The 27,022-nt window shown below is 40.8% G+C and overlaps 1 protein-coding gene across 1 annotated transcript in view; it reads right to left on the bottom strand.

The window, feature by feature from the left end:
* PolrMT (mitochondrial RNA polymerase) overlaps positions 1–27,022 on the bottom strand; it is a 301,092-nt gene that overhangs the window by 88,477 nt on the left and 185,593 nt on the right. The window contains exons 15-16 of the mRNA XM_070104506.1: positions 10,538–10,711; positions 9,766–9,924 (exon numbers count right to left, since the gene is read on the bottom strand). Of these exons, the coding sequence (XP_069960607.1) occupies positions 9,766–9,924; positions 10,538–10,711 (333 nt within the window). The remainder of the gene's footprint in view (positions 1–9,765; positions 9,925–10,537; positions 10,712–27,022) is intronic.

The following is a 27,022-nucleotide window of genomic DNA, read 5'->3' as shown; positions in this document are numbered from 1 at the left end:
TTTGACTCCCATTTTAGGCCAATTACATTATTCCAATCAACCAAATTCTTAGCTATTTCACTAGTATTACTTCTATTCTATCGATTGAGCACAAGAAATCGCCAAGTCAACTGTTTCAACTACAAAATAAAGTGATCAGAAATTGTTAATTTGGCCAATTTAACACAAAGTTCAAAATATTCCAATTTCAAAATAGGGTCCAGAATGAACAATGTAGGCATTCCTGGCACTAAACTAACATTTCCTCTGTTCATTAGTTATGTTTTGAGGCTTTACAAATAAATTCCATTTTTATTTTTTATTCACATAATGAATTTTTATTCACACCAAAAAATAGAAGATTTACTGTTATGCAATACTGTAATAATTGTATAAATATCATCACCATATTTGTGAATGTATATTAGACCCACCTGCTGACGTGTATTAGACGTGTGAGGTCGTTTGTTTACTCTTGAATATCGGCAAAAATTTAACATTTCCGCTACTTTGAGCTCAGTTTCAAGCCATTTCCAATGCTAAAACCAATCAAAATCATCTCTATTTCTGTAATATGTCTTCCATTCTATCAAATGAGACCAAGAAATCGCAAATACAACTATAAAAAACATACAAAAAAACACTGCAAAGTTGCTGTTTTAATCGAAAAATCATGATTTCATTTTTTTTCTCTCATTATACACAGTGTGCTGCAGGATCTGTTTTATGTGGTGCACACATACCACATAGATGTATTCTCTCATATCTAGGCCCAAATGTACCACTCACAGTTTATCAGAGTGAGCTGAGCTCATGGCGTAGATCTACGGTTTGGACCCTGAACGTAAAGCCGTAGATCTACGGGACGGACCCTGAAAGGGTTAAAAACTATAGTGTAAAGCACCCTTCTGGCAAGACAGTGATGGAGTGAATGATGGTGAAAGTTTTTCTTTTTCGGGCCACCCTGCCTTGGTGGGAATCGGCCAGTGTGATAATAAAAAAAAAAAATAATAAAAATATTTATATGTCCCAGCAACGTTTTGGATATGTGGAAGTATATAATAATAATAATAATAATAATAATAATAATAATAATAATAATAAGAAGAAGAAGAAGAAGAAGAAGAATAAGAAGAAAAAGAAGAAAATAAAAAGAAGAAAAAGAAAAAGAAGAAAAAGAAAAAGAAGAAAAAGAAAAAGAAGAAAAAGAAAAAGAAGAAGAAAAAGAAAAAGAAGAAGAAAAAGAAGAAAAAGAAGAAAAAGAAGAAAAAGAAAAAGAAAAAGAAGAAAAAAGAAAAAGAAAAAAACGAAAAAGAAGAAAAAGAAAAAGAAGAAAAGAAAAAGAAGAAAAAGAAGCAAAAGAAAAAGAAGCAAAAGAAAAAGAAGAAAAATAGTAATACTAATAGGTTCCCTTGAAACATGAAAAACAAGCCTCAGTCCGCCCCTGACAGTGACGTGATGAGTTAACATTAGATAAGAGCTGGGCAACTGATGAGCATATGTGAGGCTGCGGTGATAACACTTGATAAGAAAAGATCAGAGGTGACATTTGATGAGCATCGGCCCTCGCTTTGTTTTGGCCGGTACACAAACATGTCTGTCTGTCAAGCTCCCTGTCTGTCTGTCTGTCTGTCTGTCTGTCTGTCTGTCTGTCTGTGTCTCAGAGAGAGCCACCTTTACTCACATCTTCAAGCAGAGTATAGCACTTTGTCTGGATTTTTGGTGTTATTTTTTTTTTTTATTATCACACTGGCCGATTCCCACCAAGGCAGGGTGGCCCGAAAAAGAAAAACTCTCACCATCATTCACTCCATCACTGTCTTGCCAGAAGGGTGCTTTACACTACAGTTTTTAAACTGCAACATTAACACCCCTCCTTCAGAGTGCAGGCACTGTACTTCCCATCTCCAGGACTCAAGTCCGGCCTGCCGGTTTCCCTGAATCCCTTCATAAATGTTACTTTGCTCACACTCCAACAGCACGTCAAGTATTAAAAACCATTTGTCTCCATTCACTCCTATCAAACACGCTCACGCATGCCTGCTGGAAGTCCAAGCCCCTCGCACACAAAACCTCCTTTACCCCCTCCCTCCAACCCTTCCTAGGCCGACCCCTACCCCGCCTTCCTTCCACTACAGACTGATACACTCTTGAAGTCATTCTGTTTCGCTCCATTCTCTCTACATGTCCGAACCACCTCAACAACCCTTCCTCAGCCCTCTGGACAACAGTTTTGGTAATCCCGCACCTCCTCCTAACTTCCAAACTACGAATTCTCTGCATTATATTCACACCACACATTGCCCTCAGACATGACATCTCCACTGCCTCCAGCCTTCTCCTCGCTGCAACATTCATCACCCACGCTTCACACCCATATAAGAGCGTTGGTAAAACTATACTCTCATACATTCCCCTCTTTGCCTCCAAGGACAAAGTTCTTTGTCTCCACAGACTCCTAAGTGCACCACTCACTCTTTTTCCCTCATCAATTCTATGATTCACCTCATCTTTCATAGACCCATCCGCTGACACGTCCACTCCCAAATATCTGAATACGTTCACCTCCTCCATACTCTCTCCCTCCAATCTGATATTCAATCTTTCATCACCTAATCTTTTTGTTATCCTCATAACCTTACTCTTTCCTGTATTCACCTTTAATTTTCTTCTTTTGCACACCCTACCAAATTCATCCACCAATCTCTGCAACTTCTCTTCAGAATCTCCCAAGAGCACAGTGTCATCAGCAAAGAGCAGCTGTGACAACTCCCACTTTGTGTGTGATTCTTTATCTTTTAACTCCACGCCTCTTGCCAAGACCCTCGCATTTACTTCTCTTACAACCCCATCTATAAATATATTAAACAACCACGGTGACATCACACATCCTTGTCTAAGGCCTACTTTTACTGGGAAAAAATTTCCCTCTTTCCTACATACTCTAACTTGAGCCTCACTATCCTCGTAAAAACTCTTCACTGCTTTCAGTAACCTACCTCCTACACCATACACTTGAACAGTAAAATGGTATAAAATACCGACAGATTGTTAGGTAAGACACATATGCAACAGTTAGGTATCTTTATTTCGAAACGTTTCGCCTACACAGTAGGCTTCTTCAGTCGAGTACAGAAAAGTTGATAGAAGCAGAAGATACTTGAAGACGATGTAATCAGTCCATCAGTCCATATTGTTTCAGACAACGGAACAATGCTCTTCTCCAGACTGAGGGACTGACCACCTCAAAACTTTAAGGGTGATGGACTGATTACATCGTCTTCAAGTATCTTCTGCTTCTATCAACTTTTCTGTACTCGACTGAAGAAGCCTACTGTGTAGGCGAAACGTTTCGAAATAAAGATACCTAACTGTTGCATATGTGTCTTACCTAACTACCATACACTTGCAACATCTGCCACATTGCCCCCCTATCCACCCTGTCATACGCCTTTTCCAAATCCATAAATGCCACAAAGACCTCTTTAGCCTTATCTAAATACTGTTCACTTATATGTTTCACTGTAAACACCTGGTCCACACACCCCCTACCTTTCCTAAAGCCTCCTTGTTCATCTGCTATCCTATTCTCCGTCTTACTCTTAATTCTTTCAATTATAACTCTACCATACACTTTACCAGGTACACTCAACAGACTTATCCCCCTATAATTTTTGCACTCTCTTTTATCCCCTTTGCCTTTATACAAAGGAACTATGCATGCTCTCTGTCTGGATTTTTGGTGTTATCCTAGGTAATTTATACTATGTATACTTGTATTTATATGTATCTGTGAGACAAAGATAGACAGAGACAGATTGAAAGAGATAGACAGAGACAGACAAAGATAGACAGAGATAGAGACAGAGAGACAGATATAGACAAACAAACGGAGCCAGGCCACCAGCAGCCGGCCAGCCAGGTGGCCAGCCAGCCTGCTGAACAAGTATTAATAATAATAATATTTTTATTTACTACAAGTACATGTACAAGGTATACAGTCCTAGCTGACAACAATGACATACTACTATATATAAAGTCCCTTGTTATGCTGAGCATTTCAGGCAAATTAGGTCAGTGTCCCAGGATGCGACCCACACCAGTCGACTAACACCCAGGTACCCATTTTACTGATGGGGAACATAGACAACAGGTGGAAAGAAACACGTCCAATGTTTCTACTTTGGCTGGGAATCGAACCCAGCCCTTGCCGTGTGTGATGTTCCAGAATTGTTTCTGTTTACTTAGGGCTTAGGTTATAAGACATTTTGAAAGGGTGTTGCACAAATGTTGCACATGGGTTATTATCGAGGTTTTTTTTATATTTCCTCGACCACTTATGGCCACATCCACCTCAAAGCCACTAAACTCGGGGTAAACATCACTTTCCTCTTAAAATGGGAGAGTTAATACTACATGAAATCAGTGAATCGCAGGTGTTTGCTGCTCTGTTTGCTCTAGCTGGCGTTCATTTGAACTGGTGCTCCCACAAGGTACTAAGTGCTCCCAGTGCACACTGAGTGTTATGACCCATTCCATGCTGACAAGGCATCTCAGGCCAATCGTGCCATATTTGAAGGCAGGAAAAATAAAATGTTTATATACGTTTGGGGCACTAGCAGTAAGAACATATATATACGTTTGGACCGTTTACAGGTTAATATTGTACATATCACTGAATCACTGAAGAAGGCACATTCTCCCCTCTCACTTCCTCCTCCACTTTGTTACTCTGCTACGAGTTCTTTCTTGAATTCTGTAGTCTCTCTCACCTTCTTTACCAAAGGGCTGGCACTAGTACAATATTTTACAATGTTCTCATGTGTTTTATGATTGTTCATGGTTCAAAAGGTTAAGGAAGCAGTATTGTTAGGTTAAGTAAATGCTATTATTATATTTCCCTACAATATATTTGTGAACCAAACTTTCACAATTTTTCAACATTCGCGAGGTTCTTGATCCCCTAACCCTCGCGAATGTGGAGGGAGACCTGTACTTTTTCAGTGTCCTCTACCATAGTGACTCTCATGCTTATTTTAGTGTCATCTGCAAATGATACAGAAGTGTGCCAGGTGTTTTAATCTATGTCTGTTATGTGGATGATTAACTGCAGAGGTGTCAGGACAGTGCCTTGGGGCACTAAGCTTTTGACCTCGCTTATGCTGGATCTTGCCCTGTTCACTACTATTTTTTGTGTTGTGTGTATTAGGAACCCAAAAATCCATCTGCCTACCTTCTCTGTAATGCCCATGGCGCTATCACTCCATGGTCACATTTGTCAAATGCCTTTGCAAAATATGTGTAAATCACATCTGTGGTTTGGTCATCTTTCAAAGCCTCCGTAATTCTGTCATAATGGTTCAGCAGCTGTGACAGGCATGATCGTCCTACTCTAAAACCATGTTGGTTTGGGTTATGTTGGTTGTGCTGGTCCATGAAATTTGTAATCTGCCATCTCATCACACTTTCAAATATTTTTATGATGTGAGAAGTTAGGGCTACTGGTCTGTAATTTTTAGCTAGTGCTCTACTACCTCCCTTATGCAAAGGAGCTGTCTGCACTCTTTAAGGCCTCTGGTATTTCACATACATCTGAGCTCTTTCTCCAAAGAATGCCAAGTGCTCGTGCTAATGGTGCTTTATACGTCTTTATAAATAGAGCATTCCATGAATCTGGTCCAGGTGCTGAGTGAGTGGGCATGTTGTCCATTTCTTTTTCGAAATCTATGGGATTTGTACTTATGTCAGTTAGTTGGTCTGTGTGGCCATCTTCTGGAGTGAAAAATATTTCTGCATTTTCTACCTTGCTGTCATTTAGTGGGTTGCTGAACACCGACTCATACTATTCCTTTAGGATTTCACTCATTTCCTGTTCATCGTCAGTATACGAATCTCCTCTCAGTAGTGGTCCAATTCTACAGGTAGTTCTTAGCTTGGATTTTGCTTAGGAATAGAAATATTTTGGGTTTCTTGCAATACCCTGTATGGCCTTTTGTTCCCTTTGTACTTCTTCTGTGAGGTATGACATCCTAAGTTTTTGCTCTAATTCAGTAATCTCTCTGCTAAGTCTATCTTTCCTCTGTTGTAGCATATTTGTGTTATTAAGCAGTTCAGTAACCCGTTTTCTTCTTCTGCACCATCTCCTACACTCTCTCTCTATATATGATCTTCCTCTGGGTTTCTTCAGTGGTACATGTTTCATACATGCTTTGTATGCTTCTGTATTCAGCTTCTCTAGGCACTGGTGGGGATTTAGGGTGCTCATGTCTGATTCCCAGGGTATGTTTGATAGCTCTTGTTTTAATTTTTCCCAGTTAATTCTATGGTTGTTAAAATTAAACTTACTGAACATCCCGTCTCTAACCTTAGCGATGCAGTTTCCTACCCTTAAGTTAATACTAGTTTGAGCCTCTATGATGTTATGATCAGAGTAAATAATTTTGGAAACTGTTATGTCTCTGATCAGTTCCTCGTTGTTTGTGAATATCAAATCCAGGGTATTTTCATTTCTAGTGGGATCAATTACCTGTTGGTTTAAAGAGTACTTTTCACAAAGCCTCATTATTTCCCTGGTATGTACCTGTTGAGCCAGGGTGCTTCCCGGGGATATTTCTGGTATAACATTACGTTGCTCCATCTTCCATTTTACGAGGGAGATTAAAATCTCCAAGGAGTAAAATATTTGGTGTAGAATTTTCTAGCCTATCCAGATAGCTATCTATCTTACTTAACTGATCTGTGAATTCCTCAGCAGTTGCCGATGGTGGTTTGCATACTAGGATAATTACCAAATTCCTATTTTCAACTTTAATGTATAGAATTTCTACTATATCATTCGTAGAATTCAGCACTTCTGTGCAACAGAAAGTATCCTTTACATAGATTCCTACTCCTCCCTGTGACCTATTGATTCTATCACATCTATACATGTTGTAGTTTTCTATCTTTATCTCTCCGTCCAAAACATTCCTTGCATGTGTTTCTGTAAATCCTCCGAATATGGCATTCGCTTCAAACCCTGTACATTTGCAAATATGAAGCAGGAATTGCCAAGTGGGATGTTTTGTCTTGCTTTGTGTTTCATTAGTACCACTGGTGGTGTACTACCTGGTATGTCCCCTGGTGTACATGCCGCTGGTTTCTCCAGTACTGGCTTCGTGTTTGTTTGCTTATTCGGCCTTGATGGGCTGATGCCTGGTTTGGTACGCCCCATTTTACTGCCCACCTGTCCTCTCTGTACCATTCCTCCTGTTTGTTTCTTCCTTTGTTTTGATCTTTTCTCTTTTTGTCTAAAAAAGAATGCTGTTCAATTTCTCTTTCTCTGCTAACTCTGTAGCGCCGCGTTCCTTTTACATGATGGTCTGGGCAGCTCAGGTCATAACATTCTCTGGACTGTGTTGAAGCTTTACACATTACTGGATGGAAGTACCTGCTGCACTCTTTGTTGAAACGACACTTTCTCTTCCTCAACATGTTCGCACATTTTCTGGTGTGTTTATTCCAACAATCTCTGCCATATAGGCACATACCTTCAGCATAATAACTGCAAATGTTCTGACTACCTATATTAATTGGTTCTGTGTCTCGCCCAAGTTCTGCCACCTGATCTGAGTTCCCTTGTTCACTTTCTTCTAGGCTAATTTCTTCCCTTTGCTCGTTTTCGTTTGTACCTGTTCTAGTTTTCTCATCCTCCCTTCCCCTTTCCGCTGTGTTATGTATCCCTGTTTCCTTTTCCGACTTGCTCTGTATGACGTTTTCTACTCTTGCTCTTACTTTCACTCCTTGGTTTCCATCTATATTTGCATTTTCCTCCTTTTTTTGTTCCTTTTCACCTGTTTTCCACTCTTTGAATAACTCTGGCAAGCTCCTTAGAAACTTCCTTATGCTTTCTAGGTTTTCACTTTTCAGAACCTCTCTTATGCTTAACCAGCTGTCCCTTTCACTGGGACAAATCCAGAAATGACTTTCTTGTTTTGGGTCATTTGTCATGGTTGCATGGAGCTTTGTACATGATATATGTGATGTTTTATCGCATATTTCACAATCAATGCCCCTCATGTTTCTCCCAAAGATTTTTTCACATATACAACAGCCTTTATTCCTGGCCATGATTTTAAACAGGTGTATGTGGTGGATGGTGTATTTGTTATGTGTGGCTGGTGGTGGGGTGGCGGGTAGGTGGGGTGGACTGGCTCGTGGGTATCCTTGAGTAGTGGGAAGGGACAATAAGAGGGGGCAGTGCGGAGGGGTGGTAAGCTGGGAGATAGTGGTCTGTGAAAAGAAGGTGAGGGTGCGAGGAGGGGGGCCATGGGTGGGATTGTTGGATGGGTGGGGTAGGATCTGGGGAATGGGGTGGGGCACGAGGCGGGGGCTTGGAGGTGGGGTGCGGGTGGCACTTGCGCACTTGTTCCCATATAATTATACCATAGTTTTGCACTACACTTGGGATTAAAAGGATTAACTCTTATCCATAAGTTCAGTTTACTATATCACTGCCTATTTATATCCTTTTTTCCTCGTTATAACACTTGTATGATAGTTTGCACTTCACCGTCACCTCGGACAATTTTTTTTTTCTCGCAGGTGATGGTCGACCCATGAATATCTTCCGTATATTATGCACTATATTCACTATATTCCTTATGAGATGAGAAACAGACCTTCAGTACAAAACACGACCCACTGTGTGGTAACACCTAACTATGTGTCGGTATCCTAGTCTATTCGTTATATGTGGTAACTGGTACCTTGGTGTATCACTTGTCACATGTCAACACCAGGACAGGTACACTGACCCACCACTGCCACACTTCACAATTGTTTTTTATTTTATTTCCTTTTATTTTATCACTGGTTATCTCAAGGATATACAATGTATTCGTTCAAGGTACACTTTTCTTTTCACTGCACTACACTGGGATCGTTATATTGTTCACTTGGCACTAGGCCTACGGTAACTTTCCCCTGCACTTCCATAGCAGTAAACTTACGAGAAGTAACGGGGAAAAACCAGTCACACAGTAGACTCATGCCTTTTCATCAATTGTATGCTTAATTTATGTATACTGCGATTCCCTGCACCTCAATGCTACCATCACTCGTTTTATTACTTATGACTGTTGTAAATACTCCTCTGTTATTTCCACTTCTCTGGACCTCCAGCAATAGTTCGCTAGTGCCAGTTGCTTGTAAATATTCCCATTCCCATCATTCACACATAATCACTGTCTTTGCAGAAGTGCTCAGACATGACAATTTAGATGTTACTCCAAACAGCCAATATCCCAAACCCCTCCTTTAACCTTTAAACTGTCCAAACGTAGATCTATATTCACATGCTTAGCACTCTGACCTTGATTTTCCCCATTTGAAAGCATGTAAAAAAAAAAGTAGATCTACGTTCAGAGCCCCCCGCACATGGACATAGATCTATGTTCAGAGCCCCCTGCACATGGACATAGATCTACGTTCAGAGCCCCCCGCACATGGACATAGATCTATGTTCAGAGCCCCCCGCACATGGACATAGATCTACGTTCAGAGCCCCCCGCACATGGACATAGATCTACGTTCAGAGCCCCCTGCACATGGACATAGATCTACGTTCAGAGCCCCCCGCACATGGACATAGATCTACGTTCAGAGCCCCCTGCACATGGACACAGATCTACGTTCAGAGCCCCCCGCACATGGACATAGATCTACGTTTGGACAGTTTAAGGGTTAAAATGGAGGCATTGTACTTCCCACCTCCAGGATTCAAAAATATATTTAACTTGAACATACCTGTGGTACTTCACTGGGTGCCAAGTTCACAGATATAGCTCCACTCTTATCACGGCCAAGAGCAGCATAATGCTGCAAACCATTACACGAACCATCCTGGTGAATCGGCAGATGGCAAACATAGTTTGAAGGATCACCACATCGGAGGGCTGCTGCTAACTGTTAAAACAATTGTGTAGTTCTACAATAGGAAAGAACAAAATTAAATAAAAATGCACAGTGAATGCGAGACGTGCTCATATTTTTGGTACAAACAGATAAAAAATGTGGATTTGTTTATGCAATGACCATTGTCATTTGGCTTAGCATACAACCTCTGCTCTGGAAATTAACAACAGGATTTTGCTCAAAATGTATTTACTACATAGTCAACACCGAAATTTCTAATTTTTTAACATTATTTCTCATCAATATTAATGAGATTAGAGCAATATTTAAAGCAACAGTGCCTCTGAAACAAAATTTGTACTAAATTACTGGCATTGATGACTCTCCTTCACATCCTGCTTTAGTGTTCACAAATACTACTGTACTGTCACAAATTTTTCTGTAATTACTGGGTTTCCAGAAATGTAACATCTGTGAATGTTGAGACATGATTGTATTTGTCACAAGAGAATTTACTTTGATTGCACTAATAACATTCAATAATACAAACACTGCTGCTTTGTCTCCACATTTCCATACACCGATATGTATCATTATACTGTAAAATTGAATATTGTATTTAGTGCTAGCAAGAAAATCACATGAATGTAACAGTCACACTAACCTCTTTGCATGCTGCCAGTGTCTGCCAAGGTTCTTCACTCTTAACCCACCATCGTTTACCAGTCATAGGCTTATCAGCAGAGTCTAATATGTCTTCCATTACTTCGTCACAGTACTTCAAGCGATCACTCAAAGCTTTTCTCTTGACAAAGCCAGTCAGATTTATCAGATGTAACTGAAAGAGAAGCTTATGCCAATCATCCTCTATATTTTGCTGGTGATATTGCCAATAAATAGCCAATACTCAAGCTGCTCTTCATACTGGTTTTATCATCATACCTGAAGAGTGATGATGCCTAAGAAGAATCTTCCTCTGGAATCACTGTTTTCTCACTAATGGTATAATACCCAACAGGAATATTTCAAACATTTGATGATACTCTTTTTGTGTGTGTGTTAATAACACTACCCAATAATATAAAAATACTGTCTTTAACAATAACTATGTAATCTAATCCAGAAGAACTGGACATGTTGAGGCCAGGGATTTCAACAACTTCAAAATGCCGATACCAATACTGATATTCAATTTTAAGCTGATAACAATACCATCAAGAATAGTCTATATCCAATAATACCAATACAGTGGAACCTCTACTTGTGAGCGTGTCCATGTGCGAGTTATTCCAAATACGAGCAGTCGATGCATCGATTTTTTGCTTCTATACGCAAGCAAAATTTCCACAAGCGAGGAGACCTCAAGGCAGGTTCCTTGACACTGGTGAGGGACTCTTGCTCTTGATCTCGGGAATTGTATCTCATTTGTTTGTTGGACTATCTTATTGAAACTTGGACAATGTATGATGGAAAGATGCTTCTTAGCGTACACCAAAAATGAAAGAAATCTAAGCATAAATAATGGAGTACACTTCTCAGCAATTAGCCACCCCTTTGCGGTAATTTCGAGTGGTTTTTATGGTTGTATTCTCGTTTTTTTGGTCTCATTTGATAGAATGGAAGATATATTGCTTTCATGATGAAAAGTGCCTTGAAATAGAGCTCAACCTACGAGAAATGGTCCATTGCTTGGCTGTCAATTCCAATATGCAGTCGTGAATGGGTTGACATTATTTACAAATTATTGCAATAAGGAATAACAGTAAATCTTACATTTTTTGTGTGAATAAAAATTACAAATTGTTTATATAATAATAAAAATAATAATAATAATAATAATAATAATATAACAACAATAATAAAGTGGACCCCCGCCTTGTGAACGCATCACTTTACGTTAAATTCTCCATACAAACCATTTTAACGCAAAAATTTTGCCTCGCCTCACGGTAAAAAAAACTCGCCTTGCATGATTCGTCCAGGATGCATCCCACGTGTGGCCTCAGCGCCAGTGTTTACAAGCCAGCTAGTGCGGTCGCATCTAAGCATACATTCGGTACATTTCACATTATCCCAGTGATTTTAGTGCTTTTAACTGCAAAAAAGTCACCATGGACCCCAAAAAAGCTTCTAGTACCATCCCGGTGGTAAAAAGGGCAAGAATTAGTATGGAATTGAAAAAAAGAGATTAAGGAAATGTGTGCAAAGTGGGTTGAACTGCAAACCTTTATGGATGAAAATCACCCTGACACAGCTACTGTAAGCCATCTTGGCAACCTGTACAATGACAATGTTATGGCCCATTTTAGGAAAGTCTTAAAGGAATGGGAGGCACAGAGCTCTATGGACAGATTTGTTGTGTGAAAGAGGTCCAGTGACTCTCAAGCTGGTCCTAGTGGCATTAAAAGAAGATGGGAAGTAACCCTGGAAAAGGACTTGCTACCTCAAGTCCTAATGGAAGGGGATTCCCAGTCTAAACAATAACAACTTCCACACTCTCCCCTCCTCCCATCCCATCAATCATCACCAGATCTTCAATACAAGTAAGTGTCATGTATTCTATTCTTAGTAGAGTAGTAATTGTACATGTTTTCTTCAGTTTGTGTGTATTAAAATTAATATTTCATGTGGTAAATTTTTTTTTTCATACTTTGGGGTGTCAGGAGCAGATTAATTTGATTTCCATTATTTCTTATAGGAATAATTAAATCATATTACGATAATTTCAGCTTACGATGAGCTCTCAGGAACGGATTAATATCGTAAGGCAGGAGTCCACTGTATATGGAATAGGTGGTAAGTTACTAAATGCTGTAGAGAGTTTTTATGAGGACAGTGAGGCTCAGATTAGGGTGTGTAGAAGAGAGGGAGACTACTTCCCAGTTAAAGTAGATCTTAGACAGGGATGTGTAATGTCACCATGGTTGTTTAATATATTTATAGATGGGGTTATAAAAGAAGTACAGTGGACCCTCGCCTAACACTATTAATCCGTTCCTGAGAGCTCAATGTTAGGCGAAATTATCATTAGGCGAATTAATTTTCCCCATAAGAAATAATGGAAATCAAATTAATCCGTGCAGGACACCCCAAAGTATGAACAAAAAAAAAATTTTACCACATGAAATATTAATTTTAATACACAAACTGAAGAAGACATGCACAGTTACATGACACTTACCTTTATTGAAGATCTGGTGATGATTGATGGGATGGGAGGAGGGGAGAGTGTTGATGGTGTTAGTGTTTAGAAGGGGAATCCCCTTCCATTAGGACTTGAGGTGGCAAGTCCTTTTCCGGCTTACTTCCCTTCTTCTTTTAATGCCACTAGGACCAGCTTGAAAGTCACTGGACCTCAGTCGCACAACATATCTGTCCATAGTGGCCTGTACCTCCCGTTCCTTTATGACTTTCCTAAAGTGGGTCACATCATTGTCAGTGTACAGGTTGCCAACATGGCTTGCAATAGCTGTCTGAGGGTGATTTTCATCAAAAAAGCTTTGCACCTCAAGCGACTTTGCACACATTTCCGTAATCTTTGAAGTAGGCAACTTCTTCACTTTATGCATCCCCTCCTCCGAAGCAGTTTCCTCAGGTGTGGTCTCTTGCTGTTGAAGATGGTCTTGCAGCTCATCAGTGGTTAGTTCGTCATTGTCCTCTTCCACCAACTCTTCCACATCCTCCCCACTAACCTCCAACCCCAAGGACTTCCCCAATGCCACAATGGATTCCTCAACTGGCATAGGATTCCCAGGGTTAGCCTCAAACCCTTCAAAATCCCTTTTGTCTACACATTCTGGCCACAGTTTCTTCCAAGCAGAGTTCAAGGTCCTCTTAGTCACTTCCTCCCAAGCCTTACCTATAATGTTTACACAACTGAGGATGCTAAAGTGATCTCTCCAAAACTCTCTGAGTCAATTGAGTTAATGAGGTCACTACAAAGCACCTTTCAAACAGAGCTTTTGTGTAGTTTCTTGAAGTTGGAAATGACCTGCTGGTCCATGGGCTGCAGGAGAGGAGTGGTATTAGGAGGCAAAAACTTGACCTTAATGAAGCTCATTTCCGCAGAAAGCCTGTCTTTCATAGGCTTATGTCCTGTGAGTGCCTTTTCCTCCTGAGTAATGTAAGTCCTGTTTGGCATTTTCTTCCAAAACAGGCCTGTTTCATCACAATTAATCACTTGTTCAGATTTCAACTCTTCACTGTCTATGTATTCCTCGAATTCCTGCGCATATTTTTCAGCTGCTTTTTGGTCCGAACTGGCAGCCTCACTATGCCTTATCACACTATGTATGCCACTACGATTCTTAAATCTCTCAAACCAACCTATGCTGGCCTTAAATTCACTCACATCACCACTAGTTGCAGGCATTTTTCTAATTAAATCGTCATGCAACTTCCTAGCCTTTTCACATATGATCGCTTGAGAGATGCTATCTCATGCTATCTGTTTTTCGTTTATCCACACCAATAACAGTCTCTCAACAACTTCAATAACTTGCGATCTCTGTTTCGAAAACAAATTTGCACCTTTGGCAAGAACAGCTTCCTTGATTGCCATTTTCTTGGCCACAATAGTAGCGATGGTTGATTGGGGTTTTGTGTACAACCTGGCCAGCTCGGAGACACGCACTTCACTTTCATACTTAGCAATGATCTCTTTCTTCATATCCATAGTAATTCTCACTCTTTTTGCTGTAGGGTTGGCACTAGAAGCTTTCTTGGGGCCCATGGTGACTTATTTTGCAGGTGCAATCACTAAAAAGGCTGTGATAATATGAAATGTTCTGATTGTATGCCTGGAAGCGACAGCGGTGGCTGGCTTGAAATCACTGGCACCCATGGAACAAGTGAGGCTGGCTCAGGCTGCACGTGGACGCGTCTCGAATGAACCGCATTGAGCGAGTTTTTTAGCGCTAGCCGAGGCAAAAATTTTGCGTTAAAATGTATCGCTAGGCGGATTTAACATTATGCAATGCGTTCTTTAGGCGAGGTTCCACTATAAATGCTAGGGTGTTCGGAAGAGGGGTGGCATTAAATTATGGGGAATCAAATACAAAATGGGAAGTGACAGTTACTTTTTGCTGATGGTACTGTGCTTATGGGTGATTCTAAAGAAAAATTGCAGAGGTTAGTGGACGAATTTGGGAGTGTGTGTAAAGGTAGAAAGTTGAAAGTGAACATAGAAAAGAGTAAGGTGATGAGGGTATCAAATGATTTAGATAAAGCAAAATTGAATATTAAATTGGGGAGGAGTATGGAAGAAGTGAATGTTTTCAGATATTTGGGAGTTGACATATCAGCTGATGGATTAATGAAGGATGAGGTTAATCACAGAACTGATGAGGGTAAAAAGGTGAGTGGTGCATTGAGGTATATGTGGAGACAAAGAATGTTATCTATGGAGGCAAAGAAGGGAATGTATGAAAGTATAGTGGTACCAACACTCTTATATGGGTGTGAAGCTTGGGTTGCAAATGCTGCAGCGAGGAGATGGTTGGAGGCAGTGGACATGTCCTGTCTAAGGGCAATGTGTGGTGCAAATATTATGCAAAAAAATTCGGAATGTGGAAATTAGGAGAAGGTGTGGAGTTAATAAAAGTATTAGTCAGAGGGCTGAAGAGGGGTTGTTGAGGTGGTTTGGTCATTTAGAGAGAATGGATCAAGGTAGAATCACATGAGAGCGTATAAATCTGTAGTGGAAGGAAGGCAGGGTAGGGGTCATCCTCGAAAGGGTTGTTGGGAGGGGGTAAAGGAGGTTTCGTGGGCGAGGGGCTTGGACTTCCAGCAAGCATGCGTGAGCGTGTTAAGATAGGAGTGAATGGAGACGATAAGCACAGTGGACCCCCGGTATTCGATATTAATCCGTTCCTGAGAGCTCATCGAATACCGATAATATTGAAAACCAAATCAATTTTCCTCATAAGAAAGAATGGAAATCAAATTAATCTGTGCAAGACAACCAAAAGTATGAAAAAAAAAAACTTTTACTACATGAAATATTAAGTTTAATGCAATAGAATAATAACAATAAAATAATTGACACTTACCTTTAATGAAGATCTGGTGATGATTGATGGGATGGGAGGAGGGGAGAGGTGTTAGTGTTCAGAAGGGGAATCCCCTTCCATTAGGACTTGAGGTAGCAAGTCCTCTTCCGGGGTTACTTCCCTTCTTCTTTTAATGCCACTAGGACCAGCTTCAGAGTCACTGGTTTTCTGTCGCACAACATATCTGTCCATAGAGGCCTGTACCTCCCGTTCCTTTATGACATCCCTAAAGTGTTTCACAACATTGTTAGTGTAATAGTCACCAGCACGGCTTGCAATAGCTGTGTTAGGGTGATTGTCATCAAAAAAGGTTTGCACTTTAAGCCACATTCCACACATTTCCTTAATCTTTGAAGTAGGCAACTTCTTCAATTTCTCTATCCCCTCCTTGGAAGCAGTTTCCTCAGGTCTGCCCTCTTGCTGTTCAAGATGATCTAGCAGCTCATCAGTGGTTAGTTCTTCACTGTCCTCCTCCACCAACTCTTCCACATCCTCCCCACTAACCTCCAACCCCAAGGACTTCCCCAATGCCACAATGGATTCCTCAACTGGTACAGGATTCTCAGGGTTAGCCTCAAATCCTTCAAAATCTCTTTTGTCTACACATTCTGGCCACAGTTTTTTCCAAGCAGAGTTCAAGGTCCTCTTAGTCACTCCCTCCCAAGCTGTACCTATCAGGTTTATACAATTGAGGATATTAACCCTTTGACTGTCGCGGCCGTATATATACGTTTTACGAGGTGCCGTGTTTGACGTATATATACTCATAAATTCTAGCGGCTTCAAATCAAGCAGGAGAAAGCTGGTAGGCCCACATGTGAGAGAATGGGTCTGTGTGGTCAGTGTGCACCATATAAAAAAAATCCTGGAGCACGCAGTGCATAATGAGAAAAAAAAAACTCCGACCGTTTTTTTTAATTAAAATGCCGACTTTGTGGTCTATTTTCGTATAGTATTTATGGTTGTATTCTCGTTTTCTTGGTCTCATTTGATAGAATGGAAAACATAGTACAGAAATAGTGGTGTTTTTGATTGATTTTACTATAAAAAGAACCTAGAAATGGAGCTCAAAGTAGGGGAAATGTTTGATTTTTGCCAATGTTCAAAAGTAAACAAATGATGCCATTTTCCAATAAATGTCCAACTAGCCATTCTAATATGCAGTCATGAATGGGTTGATGTTATTTATACAATTATTACAGCATTGCAGTAGTCTGCATAATAGTAAGTCTAATATTTTTTGTTTGAATAAAAATTCAAAATAGAAAGCAAGAGTAATATCAGAGGGGCCTGGAGACGTGACTGATGAACAAAGAAAACGTTATTTTAGAGCCTGGAATGTCTGCATTGTTCATTCTGGACCTTATTTTGAAATTGTCATATTTTTTAGTTTTCGTGAAATTGGCCAAATTGCAAATTTCTGACCACATTATTAGGTAGTTGAAATCAGTAAATGGGCAGTTTCTCGTACTCAATCGATAGAAAAAATGAAGTTCTAAAGACATAGCTATGAGTTTGGGCGACTGGAACAATGGAATTAGCCGAAAATAGGGCTCAAAGTGGGCGAAATTGCCGATTTGTAAACAGCGCCGAGGTCGCTAACTTCGCGAGAGCATAATTCCGTCAGTTTTCCATCAAATTTCGTTTTTTTGGTGTCATTACAATCGGGAAAAGATTCTCTATCATTTCATAAGAAAAAATAATTTTTTTTTTTTAAATTCTGCGACACCAGGAGACACCTCAGGATTGGGGGTTGCGACAGTCAAAGGGTTAAAGTGATCCTTCCAAAACTCTTTTAGAGTCAGTTGAGTTTCTGTGGTCACTATAAAGCACTTTTGAAACATAGCTTTTGTGTACAGTTTCTTGAAGTTGGAAATGACCTGCTGGTCCATGGGCTGCAGGAGAGGAGTGGTATTAGGAGGCAAAAACTTGACCTTAATGAAGCTCATGTCCCCAGAAAGTTGCTCTGACAAGTCTGTAGGATGACCAGGGGCATTGTCTAATACCAGGAGGTACTTAAGGTCTAATTTCTTTTCAGTTAGGTAATTTTTCACATTGGGGGCAAATGCATGGTGTAACCAGTCATAGAAAAAGTTCCTAGTGACCCATGCCTTACTGTTTGCCCTCCACAGCACACACAAATTAGCCTTGAGGACATTGTTTTTCCTGAACACTCTGGGAGTTTCAGAGTGATACACCAATAAAGGCTTCACTTTGCAATCATCAATAGCATTGGCACACATCAACAGAGTAAGCCTGTCTTTCATAGGCTTATGTCCTGGGAGTGCCTTTTCCTCCTGAGTAATGTAGGTCCTGCTGCCTGTTTCGTCGCAATTAAACGCTTGTTCAGGTTTCAGTCCTTCACTGTCTATGTAATCCTTGAATTCCTTCACATATTTTTCAGCTGCTTTTTTGTCCGAACTAGCAGCCTCACCATGCCTAATCACACTATGTATGCCACTACGATTCTTAAATCTTTCAAACCAACCTTTGCTGGCCTTAAATTCACTCACATCACCACTATTTGCAGGCAATTTCTTTACCAAATCGTCATGCAACTGCCTAGCCTTTTTACAAATGATCGCTTGAGAGATGCTATCTCCTGCTATCTGTTTTTCATTTATCCACACCAATAACAATCTCTCAGCATTTTCTAACACTTGCGGTCGCTGTTTCGTAATCACAGTTGCACCTTTTGCAAGAACAGCTTCCTTTATTGCCGTTTTCCTGGTCACTATAGTAGAGATGGTTGATTGGGGTTTATTATACAACCTAACCAGCTCCGACACACGCACTCCACTTTCGTACTTTGCAATTATCTCTTTCTTCATTTCGTAAGTCATTAGCGACTATTTTCTTGAAGGGTTGGCACTAGAAGCGTTCTTGGGGCCCATGGTGACTTATTTTGCAGAAACAAGCATCTGCATCTGCATCTGCTAGAAAAATGACAGGATGGATAATGAGAACCTTCAAAACTAGGGAGGCCAAGCCCATGATGACACTCTTCAGGTCACTTGTTCTATCTAGGCTGGAATATTGCTGCACACTAACAGCACCTTTCAAGGCAGGTGAAATTGCCGACCTAGAAAATGTACAGAGAACTTTCACGGCGCGCATAACGGAGATAAAACACCTCAATTATTGGGAGCGCTTGAGGTTCCTAAACCTGTATTCCCTGGAACGCAGGAGGGAGAGATACATGATTATATACACCTGGAAAATCCTAGAGGGACTAGTACCGAACTTGCACACGAAAATCACCCACTACGAAAGCAAAAGACTTGGCAGACGATGCACCATCCCCCCAATGAAAAGCAGGGGTGTCACTAGCACGTTAAGAGACCATACAATAAGTGTCAGGGGCCCGAGACTGTTCAACTGCCTCCCAGCACACATAAGGGGGATTACCAACAGACCCCTGGCAGTCTTCAAGCTGGCACTGGACAAGCACCTAAAGTCAGTTCCGGATCAGCCGGGCTGTGGCTCGTATGTTGGTTTGCGTGCAGCCAGCAGCAACAGCCTGGTTGATCAGGCTCTGATCCACCAGGAGGCCTGGTCTCAGACCGGGCCGCGGGGGCGTTGACCCCCGGAACTCTCTCCAGGTAAACTCCAGGTAAACACAGTGATAATATGGATAATATGGAATGTACCGAATGTATTCTTAGATGCGCACACACTGGCTGGCTTGTAAACACTGGCACACAAGGGGCAGTTCAGGCCACACGTGGACACGTCTCGTACGAATCGTATTGAATACCGAGGAAAATTTTTTGCGATATAATGTATCGAATACCGGATTTATCGAATACTGATGCCATCGAATACCGGGGGTCCACTGTATTTGGGAAATGACGAGCTGTTGGAGTGTGAGCAGGGTAATATTTAGTGAAGGGATTCAGGGAAACCGGTTATTTTATATAGCCAGACTTGAGTCCTGGAAATGGGAAGTAAAATGCCTGCACTTTAAAGGAGGTGTTTGGGATATTGGCAGTTTGGAGGGATATGTTGTGCATCTTTATACGTACGTATATACTTCTAAACTGTTGTATTCTGGGCACCTCTGCAAAAACAGTGATTATGTGTGAGTGAGGTGAAAGTGTTGAGTGATGAAAGTATTTTCTTTTTGGGTCGCCCTGCCTCGGTAGGAGACGGCCGACTTGTTAAAAAAAAAAAAAATTAATCCGTTCCAGAAACCCGAAAATATTCACAAAAAATATATTTTATAGATAGTATTACATTATAGTTTTACATACACACAACAAATATAGTGTACAATTATTAATAAATTTAAATAAACATATAAAATAATATTTTTACTTACCTTTATTGAAGATTGGTGATGGCATCTGGAAGATAGGGAGGAGAAGAGAGGGAGTTGGGGTTAGTGTTTGGAAGGGGAATCCCCTTCCATAAGGACTTTAGGTATCAAAGCCCTCTCTGGGGTTACTTCCCTTCTCTGTCTTTTAATGCCACTAAGACCAGCTTGAGAGCCACTGGACCCCTGTCTCACAAAATAACTGTCCACAGTCCTCTGTTTCTGGTGCTTCTAAGATTTCCCTAAAATGGGACATGGTTCTGTCACTGAACTTGTTGCAAAGATGGCTTGTTTCAGCTTGCTCAGGGTGGTACTTCTGCACAAACATTTGGACATCATTCCACTTGGCACAAATCTCCTTAATCTTTGAAGAAGGCACCTCATCCACTCCCTCTTCCTCCTCCTCTGAAGCAAGTTCCTCAGCTGTGGTCTGATACTGTTCCAGATGAAGCTCTTGCAGCTCTTCAGTGGTTAGCTCTTCCCTGTGGTCCTCCACCAACTCTTCCACATCCTCATCACTCGCCTCCAACCCCAGGTTGTTCCCCAATGCCACAATAGAGTCCACAACAGGCAGAGGGCCATCTGGGACAGGGTCAGCCTCAAACCTTTCAAAATCCCTCTTTCGGACACAATCTGGCAACAATTGTCTCCAAGCAGAGTTCAAAGTCCTGGAAGTCACTCCCTCCCAAGCCTTACCTATAAGGTTTATGGAGCTGTGGATGTTGAAGTGATTCCTCCAGAACTCTCTTAGAGTCAACTTAGTGTCTGTGGTCACTTCAAAGCACTTTTCAAACACTGCTATTGTGTAGAGTTTTTTGAAGTTAGAAATGACCTGCTGGTCCATGGGCTGGATGAGAGGAGTGGTGTTAGGAGGGAAGAACTTCAATGTTATAAAACTGAAGTCCTTAGACAAGAGATCTACTAAGTTTGGAGGATGAGCAGGAGCACTGTCCATGAACAGGAGGCACTTGAGTGGCAAATTATTGTCTAGGAGGTATTTTCTCACACTGGGGCGAAACACTTCATGGACCCACTCTTTGAAAATTTGCCTTGTGACCCATGCCTTATCATTTGCTTTCCACAAGACACATAACTTGTTCTGTATGATATTGCTTCTCTTAAACACTGGGATTTTCTGAATGATACACAAGTAAAGGCTTCACTTTAAAATCACCACTAGCGTTAACACAGAAAAAAAAGTTAGCCTGTCTTTCATAGGCTTGTGTCCTGGGAGTGCCTTTTCCTCCTGAGTAATGTAGGTCCTCTTTGGCATTTTCTTCCTAAACAGGCCTGTTTCATCAAAACTGAACACTTGTTGGGGTTTGAGTTTTCCAGTGTCTACATAAACCTTAAACTCCTGTACAAATTTCTCAGCTGCCCGTTTGTCTGAACTGGCTGCCTCACCATACCTTACAACATTGTGTATGCCACTATGCTTCTTAAATCTGTCAAACCAGCCTCTGCTGGCTTTAAATTCACTATCAGCACTGGTTCCAGAAGTTTTCTGTACCAGATCAGCATGCAACTTCCTTGCCTTTCCTTTTCACAAATAATCGTCTCTGAAACACTATCACCTGCCATCTCTCTATCCTTGATACACACCAGCAACAACTTCTCAACCTGATCGATTGTCTGTGGTCTTTTTTTGGTTAGCATATTAATACCTTTTGCAACATCAGCTTCCTTGATTTGTTCTTTCTTTGCCAGGATAGAAGCAATGGTCGACTTGTTTTTTCCCATACATCCTGGCAAGCTCAACAAGTCTCACACCACTCTCATACTTCTGTATTATTTCCTTCTTCACATTTATGGTGTTTCTCACTTCTTTACCACAGGGGTACCACTAGCAAGTTTCTCTGGGCCCATTGGTAGCTTATATCACAGTCCCACAAGCACTAACCACAATGAATTAATCATAAAATGTTTGAATGAGACCGCAGGTTAGTGTTCACTGAAGCATCAACAAAGCCAGACTGGCTCACGGTGCCTGTGACGGGACGTGGACAGAGCGGGCTGGTGAACAGGTCTGGTACCCAGCGATTCGAAAATAGGGGCGAGCTCCATAATAGGGGCAAAGTTGGTTTGAAAAAAGCGGTCGATTTTCGAAGAGTCTGATAAATAATAAGTTTGAAATTTGAGGTTCCACTGTAGTAAGCTACTAAATGCTGTAAAGAGTTTTTATGAGGATAGTGTGGCTTAGGTTAGGGTGTGTAGAAGAGAGGGAGACTACTTACCGTTGAAAGTAGGTATTAAACAGGGATGTGTAAAGTCTCCATGGTTGTTTAACCCTTAAAGGGTCAAGAGGCCCTTTCCTAAACTTGTTTTCAGGGTCAAAAATTTTTCGGAAAAAACAAAAATTACTTTTTCTTATGAAAAGATAGAGAATCTTTTCCCAATCATAATGACACCAAAAGTATGAAATTTGATGGAAAACTTATGGAAATATGCTCTCGCGAAGTCAGCTGTCTCGACGATGTTTACGCATCGGCGATTTCGCTGACTTTGAGCCCTATTTTCGGCCAATTCCAGTATACTAGTCGACAAAAATCATAACTATTTCGCTAGAACTCTATTTCTTCTATCGAATGAATACACGAAACCACCCATTTACCAATTTCAACTATGCAACGAAGTGGTCAGAAATTAGCAATTTTGCCAGTTTCACACAAATTTCAAAAGATGCCAATTACTAAATTGGGTCCAGAATAAACAAGACAGACATTCCTGGCAGTAAAATAATATTTCTTCTGTTCATTAGTCATGTCCCCAGGCCCCTCTTACATTCTTTTGCTTTCCACTTTGAATTTTTATTCTCACAAAACATTGAAGATTTACTGTTATGCAGACTACTGCATTAGTGTAGAAAAGGTATAAATAATATCAGCACACTTGTGAAAGAATATTAGACTCACTAGTTGACGTGTATTGGACGCGTGGCATGATTTGTTTACTTTTGAACTTTGGCAAAAATTGGACATTTCTGCTACTTTGAGCTCCATTTCAAGGTACTTTTCATTGTAAAACCAATCAAAATCATCTCAATTTCTGTAATATGTCTTCCATTCTATAAAATGAGACCAGGAAAAATAGAATACAACTATATGTAAATACAGTGCAAAGTCGCTGTTTTAAACCAAAAACACGGTCAAAGTTTTTTTTCTCATTACGCACTGTGTGCTGCAGGATTTTTTTATATACTGTGCACACTGACCACACCGACCCATTTTTTTCATATGTAGGCCTACCAGCTTTCTCTCGCTAGATTTGAAGGCGCCAGAATTTAGGCGCACTAGTACGTCAATAACCCTGGTGAGTAAGCCGTACTAGTACATCGGAAACCCTGAAAGGGTTAATATATTTACAGATGGGGTTGTAGAAGAAGTAAATGCTAGGGTGTTCGGGAGAAGGGTGGCATTAAATTATGGGGAATCAAATACAAAATGGGAGTTGACACAGTTGCTTTTTGCTGATGATATTGTGTTTATGGGAGATACTAAAGAAAAGTTGCAAACGTTAGTGGACAAGGTTGGGAGGGTGTGTAAAGGTAGAAAGTTGAAAGCAAACAGATAAAAGTAAGGTGATGAGGGTATCAAATGATTTAGATAAAGAAAAATTGTATATCACATTGGAGAGAGGGAGTATGGAAGAAGTGAATATTTTCAGATATTTGGGAGCTGACGTCTCAGCGGATGGGTTTATGAAGGATGAGGTGAACCATAGAATTGATGAAGGAATAAAGGTGAGTGGTGCATTGAGGTATATGTGGAGACAAAAAAACATTATCTATGGAGGCAAAGAAGGGAATGTATGAAAGTATAGTGGTACCAACTCTCTTATATGGGTGTGAAGCTTGGGTTGTAAATGCTGCAGTGAGGAGACGGTTGGAGACAGTAGAGATGTCCTGTCTAAGAGCAATGTGTGGTGTAAATATTATGCATAAAATTCGATGTGTGGAAATTAGGTGAAGGTGTGGAGTTACTAAAAGCATTAGTCAGAGGGCTGAAGAGGGGTTATTGAGATGGTTTGGCCATTTAGAGAGAATGGATCAAAGTAGAATGACTTGGAGAGTGTATAAATCTGTAGGGGAAGGAAGACGAGGTAGGGGTCGTCCTTGAAAAGGTTGGAGGGAGGGGATAAAGGAGGTTTTGTGGACGAAGGGCAAGCATGCGTGAGCGTGTTAGATAGGAGTGAATGGAGACAAATTGTTTTTGGGACCTGATGAGCTGTTGGAGTGTGAGCAGGGTAATATTTAGGGGAGGGATTAAGGGAAACCGTTTATTTTTATGTAGCTGGACTTTAGTACTGGAAATGGGAAGTACAATGCCTGCACTTTAAAGGAGGGGTTTGGGATATTGCTGTTGTATCTGGGTGCCTCTGCAAAAACAATGATTATGTATAAGTGAGGTGAAAGTGTTAAATGATGATGAAAGTATTTTCTTTTTGGGGATTTTCTTTCGGTCTCCCTGCCTCAATGGGAGACGGCCAACTTGTCGAAGACAAAGAAAAAAAAAAAACATGTAAACCACAAAAAAAAATGTATCAGGGTATACGACAAATTCTAACCATACAATAGAGTGGAAAAGTACAGTGGACCCCCGCTTAACGATCACCTCCCAATGCAACCAATTATGTAAGTGTATTTATGTAAGTGCGTTTGTACGTGTATGTTTGGGGGTCTGAAATGGACTAATCTACCTCACAATATTCCTTATGGGAACAAATTCGGTCAGTACTGGCACCTGAACATACTTCTGGAATGAAAAAATAACGTAAACCGGGGGTCCACTGTAATGTGAAGGACATGGGAGTGATAATGTCAGAGGATCAAGCCTTCAAAGACCACAACAATGTATCTACCTCATCTGCTAGGAAAATGATAGGATGGATAATGAGAACCTTTAAAGCTAGGGGTGCCAGGCCCATGATGATTCTCTTCAAATCGCTTGTGCTCTCTAGGCTGGAATACTGCTGTACACTAACGGCCCCCTTCAAGGCTGGCGACATTGCAGACCTGGAGAGTGTACAGAGAACTTTCACGGCACACATAAGTACGATAAGCACCTAAACTACTGGGAACGGTTGAAGGTCCTTGATCTGTATTCCCTGGAACACAGGGCGGGAAAGATACATGATAATATACACTTGGAAGGTCCTGGAGGGATTGGTACCAAACTTGCACACGAATGTCACTCCATATGAAAGCAAAAGACTCAGCAGGAGATGCAACATTCCCCCGATGAAAAGCAGGGGTGCCACGAGTACACTGAGAGAGAACACAATAAGTGTCAGGGGCCCAAGACTGTTCAACTGCCTCCCATCATACATAAGAGGGATTACCAATAGACCCCTGACTGTCTTCAAGATGGCACTGGGCAGGCACCTAAAGTCAGTACCTGACCAACCGGGCTGTGGTTCGTACGTCAGCTTGCGTGCAGCCAGGAAGCAGAGAGTGTCCATAAATGGGGTTAAATCCGAGTGGGGATCTGTAACAAGTGGGGTTCCACCGGGATCAGTCTTGGGCCCGTTGTTGTTTATAATATATATCAATGATCTTGATGAGGGAATTACTAGTGATATGAGCAAATTCGCCGATGACACAAAGATAGGTAGGATAATTGATTCAAACGTAGATGTTATGGAACTTCAGGAGGATTTAAACAAACTCTATTCTTGGTCAGAAAAGTGGCAGATGCAGTTCAATGTAGATAAATGCAAGGTTCTGAAGCTTGGGAGTGCCCATAACCCTAGTACTTATAAGTTAAATGATGTAGAACTTAGCCATACAGATTGCAAAAAGGACTTGGGGGTTATGGTGAGCAGCAACCTTAAACCAAGACAGCAATGCCTAAGCGTACGTAATAAGGCAAATAGATTACTGGGATTTATATCAAGAAGTGTAAGCAACAGAAGTCCAGAGGTCATACTGCAGCTTTATACATCATTAGTAAGGCCTCACCTAGATTATGCAGCTCAGTTCTGGTCTCCGTATTACAAAATGGACATAAATTCGTTAGAAAACATTCAGCATAGGATGACTAAACTAATACATAGCATTAGAAATCTTCCTTATGAAGAAAGATTGAAGACTCTTAAGTTACATTCACTTGTTAGACGAAGAATGAGGGGAGACCTGATCGAAGTGTATAAGTGGACGATTGGTATTAATAAAGGAGATATTAATAAGGTCTTGAGGATGTCTCTCCAAGAGAGAACCCGCAGTAATGGATTTAAATTAGATAAGTTTAGATTTAGAAAGGACATAGGAAAGTATTGGTTTGGAAATAGGGTAGTTGATGAGTGGAACAGTCTACCTAGTTGGGTTATTGAGGCTAGGACTTTGGGTAGTTTCAAATTTAGGTTGGATAAATATATGAGTGGGAGGGGTTGGATTTGAGAGGGACTTGCACATCAGAGCTTATTTCTTGGGTAGCATTGAAAATTGGGTTGGTCAAATGTTTTGTTAGTGGGATGAATTGTAAAGGACCTGCCTAGTATGAGCCAGCAGGCCTCCTGCAGTGTTCCTCCTTTCTTATGTTCTTATGTTCAATAACAGTCTGGTTGATCGGACCCTGATCCACCATGAGGCCTGGTCTCAGACTGGGCTGCGGGGGCATTGACCCCCGAAACCCTCTCCAGGTAAACTCCAGGTAAATATATTGTAAGCTTCACAAGGAAATAAATATTTTGATTTAATATGATTTTGAAGAGTACTTTTGGAAAAGTAAAAAAAAATGTGGAAGAGGTCAGAGCAGCAGCTTCGCCTGTGTAAAATAAAAAAAAGTTG

Source organism: Cherax quadricarinatus, chromosome 92 (genome assembly GCF_038502225.1).
Source record: "Cherax quadricarinatus isolate ZL_2023a chromosome 92, ASM3850222v1, whole genome shotgun sequence".
Taxonomy (NCBI): Eukaryota; Metazoa; Arthropoda; class Malacostraca; order Decapoda; family Parastacidae; genus Cherax; species Cherax quadricarinatus.
This window is presented reverse-complemented; position numbering and strand designations above follow the sequence as displayed.